The sequence below is a fragment of the Drosophila hydei genome, unplaced genomic scaffold (assembly GCF_003285905.1).
Source record: "Drosophila hydei strain 15085-1641.00,03,60 unplaced genomic scaffold, DhydRS2 tig00008134-arrow-pilon, whole genome shotgun sequence".
Taxonomy (NCBI): Eukaryota; Metazoa; Arthropoda; class Insecta; order Diptera; family Drosophilidae; genus Drosophila; species Drosophila hydei.
Genome location: NW_022045843.1, coordinates 2,473,730 through 2,479,131, shown reverse-complemented (window position 1 = coordinate 2,479,131; position 5,402 = coordinate 2,473,730). Strand labels below are relative to the sequence as shown.

Below are 5,402 nucleotides of genomic sequence, written 5' to 3'. Positions count from 1 at the left end.
TGCCAAAATGTTTGCGAAACTTCTGGCCAGGCGGCTTATATATGCTAACCGAAACAGGGGGGTTGCCTTCGACTCTGGGCGGTTGTTGCGGTCTTCTTTTGCATAATACGCGGCGGCGGCGGCGGTGGCTGCTGCGGATGCTGCTGCTGCTGCTGATTACAAAGGCGCCCCTCAAGACAACTGTATAAATTAGATAGAGGAGATATATGTGAGCATTTGAGTGGGTTTATGATTATGATTATGTGTTACGTTGATTAGAATGCGCGCGCGCTGTCTCTTATCACTTGTTGCTGCTGTGTTTTAATGTGCATGTCCAATAATTCTATTCCATCCATTGAATTCATCTTCATCTTGGGAAGTGCAATTTGTTCAACAAAGGCTGTCATTAGCCAAATGTCTAGCAAGGACGATTCATTATGCACATCGATATGCGCTTATTGAGCATGCCAGATGCGAAAGGCGAAAGCCTTTCACTTTCCCAAACAGCGGGTTGTCGAAGGCAAAGGCAGAGCCATAGCCAGAGTTGCGCAGCTTAGCGGGAAACAAGCTAAATATTCAAAGTCAAATGATGCATTAGTAAACGAGCTTATAATAATTTATGTTTATATAAAAACTATTTGTATATACATACATATATTTTGTATATTTGTATATACATACATCTAGCTATCAATTTATGGGTTCTTAGAGCAGACTAACAGTACATTTAAGTACTCATACGAAGTCCCTTGTGTGGATGGAGAATATCATAAGAAAATTAGACCTAACAGAAACAGTTTCGAGCTTTATCACGTATTATTAGGCCTAGTGCTTAAATACTACATGGTATAAAAATTTAATGCTTTTAAATACGTTATTTTAATTATTTTTTAATTTTACTATAAATATTTAAATATTTTCTTAACTTCCTAACTTGAGCAAATCACTTAATCTTCATATTTTGTAAGACTTTACTTTATAACAAAACTCAGATTTTTCTTAATTGTAAAATTACACTTATTTTATTATCTTTTAATTTTTTATAAAGCTTTTACAATGTAAATTTATTTACACATTCTTAAAATATCGTTTGATTCTTTTTCGAGTTCTCAACTTCTACTTGAATTTGCCAAAAAACTTATTTTTTCCATGATGTCCGTACCCATGTCCATGACCATGGCCGCCTCCGCCTCCGCCAACAACTATCGGCTTAACTACGACAATGGGCTTCACGACGACGGGCTTCACAAACACCGGCTTGGTCTTGATGAACTTGGCGGGCAGTTGGCTTAAAAGTTGCGCTGGATCTGGCAGATTCAGAAGTTTCTGCTGCAGAAGCGTTGCTTTTCCCTTGATTTGGTCAAGTGTGGGCGTGGCCAGCGCACAGGCTGCAATGACCAGCAGGAGCAGCAGTTGGCACCTGAGCAGTTGCATAGTTAACTATGTATGAAGTCGTCTAACTTGATGTTGGACTATTTATGGTTGAGCAATAGTCAGCATGAAAAGCTTAATTGGCATTCACGAATCGTCGCCTCTTCTTCGCTCTGCGCTCTTCACTCTTATTCAAATTCTCGTTTATCGCTCGAAACTCCTAGTACTGTTGTTGTTGCTGCTGAGAATTCCCCAGTTGTAAGTTGAATTAATAATGATAATGCGACATTATTCAGTTGGCATTCAGTCGGACGCTTCTCTAGATTCTCAATCAGAGAAATGACGTCTTCAGCTCTTTTTATAATATAGATACATGTATATGGTTTATACAATCCAAAAGAGCACTTGCTTTGCATTTCGCATGATTTGAATAAATTTCTGTATGTTTTACTTAACAATTGCGGAAGTCAAATACATTTTGTCTTACATACTTTCATGTCGCCGGGTGAGCAATCGCATGCTTCTTAAAGGTAAATGTATATCTATATATGTATTTACATATTTAATTTTAGTTTTTATAATTATAACGTATACTTCAAAATTAATGTGTATGTTTGAACAACTCCTTTAGCAGAAAAACTTAACTTCTATGTTTTCATTCAAATTATTAACGAAGTACTCATCACGTTTTGCAGTACTGCAAACGAGTGAGCGCTTTTCAACACTGTTCACAATGAGTCGTGAAATCAAAATGTCCGCCAAATTTTAAGAATTGGCGAGGAAAATTCGCATTAAATAAAATCATGTCTATGCATAACTATATACATGTGTAGTTCTGAACTATATATGTATGTATTATTTCTTGCCTTGCATAATTTGTTGGAAGCGATTGCGCTCGAGTTCGCGAAATGTGCGTCGCATGGCACCAACTAATTGACGTATAATTAGATTCTTCTCACAATACTCTTTTGGATCGTAGGTAGCCGCCGGGGGTTCATCATCCCAGTTCTCGGAGGACTCTACCAAGTCGACTGTGGACGGGCGAGGCTCTTCAGGCGGCAATGCATCGGGCTGCAGAAATCGCACAAAATCGCGACGGTTTGGGCAATTCAGCACATGCTCCTGGTAAAATATATTCAAAACGTATTTACTATTAATTTATCAGCTATATTTACTTACCGGCATTTCGTAACGCTGCAGCAAATGGGTGTCATTAAAGGGGCAGCGTATTATTCCACTGTTGGTATGATTGCGTGCACAGCGTGTCAGGTGCCACGCGAAGCGGCTGGGCAGCAGACAATGGCTATCGTCATAAGGACACTTCATATAGAAATCTGAACCCGGCTTCTGCTTTGCCTTGTCTGGAAAAGGCGCCAAATTGGAAGCTTGAAACTTATTTCGCGAGGAAGACATTTCCACCAATTTTCTTATGATGTAAAATCTGAAAATAAAATAGGCTACAAGTCATATTTATCATTTGCTCACGCTAACTACTTACATGACTATTTATATTGTTATATATATATTTTTTAGCTTCTCAATTAGTTTCGCTTTTCGAATGTCAAATAAAAATCGTCAAAATGTTAATAACAGTTACTCATAAGGTACTGCTGCAAAAGTGCCGTTAGCTGCTAAGTTAACATGAACTCAAGTTTTCGCAGAATATTTTGAAAATCTACTGATTTAAATTAAATCTTTATATGGTTATTTATATATTAATAATAATATATTTATATAAATATATTTTAAACATACTTTACTTGTTTACCCTTGTTCAACAAAGTTTATGAATTTACAAATTTGTAACTCGATGATTTGAAATGTTCGTTACATCTCGTGACTGGTTACTTGAAAAATACTTACACAAAATATCCATTTTGTGTGTACCTCTCCCTGGAACCATGAACTAGTATTCATGAACGGCAAAAATAATAGTAATCGGCTATTTATTTATTTAAAAGAGAAATGGACCAAAGCGTTATAGAAATTAACGATTCAATCATAACAATTGACAGCGATGCTGATGTGGAAGATGGCGAAGTGCTGGAAATCTCTACAGAAAAGACAAACAGTGCCGCCAATTTGCAGCAACCCCCAATTGAAGAGCCAAACGAAACGACGAATCACAAGGTACAGCAGAGCGAAAGAGAGTAACAAAACAAATTGTTAAAATGCTAATTTAATAAATGATAATGTAAACGTATTCAGCAGAACTCAAATGCAACTGAAGCGGACCTAGTGTTCGAAGTAAGATTTCAAAATGTGGAAAACTACGATAAGTTGCAAGAGCGTCTGCTCCAAGCTCTGGAGTCGACTTTTGCCAAGGAGAAATTCGTGTACAAAACGACGGAACACAAAATTAACGTGCATGCCCGATCGGAATCTCCAGCACTGGATACTGATCTCTTCATGATAGATACGTCGCCGACGTCGAAGCTCAATGCTGCCCAAGTGCCTTCATACAAGCGCTGCAGCGCTGAGGTACTCGATGAGGAGACGTCTGCACGTAAAAAACAGAAACTGGATGCAGTTAACAAATGTTTCCGGCCTAAGTCACAATCCGCTTGCTTCAATTGTGGTGACACAGATCATTCGCTGCGTGAGTGCACACGGCCGCGCAATCAGGCGCGTATACAGCGTGCACGCAAGAAGAAAGTGGAGCGGTATCACGTGGATACGGAACAACGCTTCGCGCACATTCGACCTGGCAGGATTAGCAGTAAGACGCGCCATGCCATGGGCTTTGGCCGAGGAGAGTTACCATTCATGTTCTATCGCATGCGTGTGCTGGGCTACCCTCCTGCTTGGCTGGAGGAGGCGAAGGTTCAAAGCTCTGGTATAACGCTCTTCAATTCGGATGTAAGTGAGAGCTTAAATATGATTCTACATATGCATAAATTCCATTATCAACTTTTGCAGGGCAGCGAGGTGCAGGCACCTGAGCAGGAGGATGGCGAATCGGAAAGCTTTAAATATGACGTTAATAAAATAGTTGAATTTCCTGGTTTCAATGTAGATCCAGGTGGCAAGTTCTATGATGTAATAATGTGTACATACATGTACATTGCAGAGCTCTAAACAAATGTCTTCTCTTCAGGATTTCCAGCACCACAACGTACCACGCTTGCAGCAGCATCAGCTGAAGGAAAACTTTATCAAGTCGCTGGGCGAAAATGTGACGAAAGGCTATAAACGCAAGAAATTGATAGATTTGCCAGCGCCACATGATGCTAGTCCTGAAGCACATGAGAATGATACAAATCTTGTCGAACACGATATGGATATAGATGATGACGACGATGAGGTGCAGCAGTTGAAAGAGCAGCCAGCTTCGCCCTCTGCAGACACCAGCCAAACTGTGTCGGCGGTTAAGGATGAGCCAAGCAAACGTAGTGTGTCGCCCACGTTGGACGACTTGCAAGCCCAGCAGGCCGTGCTATTGCAGCAGTTGGAAACGAATACCTCACTCAATACGAATAAGTCGGAGACAAAGGTGCCTCAAGAAGTTGAAGACAAAGGCTCCGAGGACACCCATACCAAGACCGCTCCTAGTCAAATCCAGATCTTCAAAGCGCCATCCATAGCCGGCACGCCCATATTAAAGTTTTCCATATACGACAAACTACCCGTGGGCGATAACTTTAAGGTGGGCGTCAGCGATGTTATTAACTTCGAGAATCTGCCCGATTCGACGGGCAAATATGAGCAAATGAAAGATGTGCTCAAGAATGTGCGGCGCAAAATGGAGGAGCTGCAAAATGATGAGGATTAAGCAATAAACAAGCATTTTATACTTATAGATACAAATTGTCAGACGTGGCTTTTAAATAGAATAAGTACTAACCATATAAAAATAATATCTTTCAACTGTTTTTGCACAATTATTTTTAGGTGCTGACCAAATTTATTTACCACTTATAAATTGCACTGAAAATTCAAGATATATTTATATGGTCGACTATGGCGATAGACGGTTGTAGAAAGAAAGAGATTAAACTAGTTTAATGACACACACAAAGACGGACATAACATACATATGGAACATATAACAT

General features: G+C 39.7%; 3 protein-coding genes across 4 annotated transcripts; 1 reads left to right on the top strand and 2 right to left on the bottom strand.

Annotated features, from left to right (window-relative positions):
* Positions 1–1,095: 1,095 nt before the first annotated feature.
* LOC111604077 lies at positions 1,096–1,413 on the bottom strand. Its single transcript, XM_023321959.2, has one exon. It carries the CDS (start codon positions 1,411–1,413, stop codon positions 1,096–1,098), a length of 318 nt encoding a protein of 105 aa, XP_023177727.2.
* A 792-nt stretch (positions 1,414–2,205) lies between these two features.
* Positions 2,206–2,883, bottom strand: LOC111604130 (gametocyte-specific factor 1 homolog). Its single transcript, XM_023322046.2, has 3 exons — positions 2,849–2,883; positions 2,530–2,791; positions 2,206–2,472 (listed from the first exon to the last, which is right to left on the bottom strand). The coding sequence occupies exons 2-3, from the start codon at positions 2,761–2,763 to the stop codon at positions 2,206–2,208; spliced, it is 501 nt and encodes a 166-aa protein (XP_023177814.2). The 5' UTR covers positions 2,764–2,791; positions 2,849–2,883.
* Positions 2,884–3,148: 265 nt separating this feature from the next.
* On the top strand, positions 3,149–5,396 carry LOC111604085 (zinc finger CCHC domain-containing protein 8 homolog). Of its 2 annotated transcripts, none has more exons than XM_023321975.2 (4): positions 3,149–3,480; positions 3,559–4,209; positions 4,270–4,389; positions 4,448–5,396. In XM_023321975.2, exons 1-4 carry the CDS (start codon positions 3,316–3,318, stop codon positions 5,120–5,122), a joined length of 1,611 nt encoding a protein of 536 aa, XP_023177743.2. In that variant the 5' UTR covers positions 3,149–3,315; the 3' UTR covers positions 5,123–5,396. The 2 variants fall into 2 exon arrangements, with proteins under 2 accessions (XP_023177743.2, XP_023177744.2); XM_023321976.2 differs by having other exon boundaries at positions 3,151–3,480; positions 3,562–4,209; positions 4,448–5,395.
* Positions 5,397–5,402: the final 6 nt, after the last annotated feature.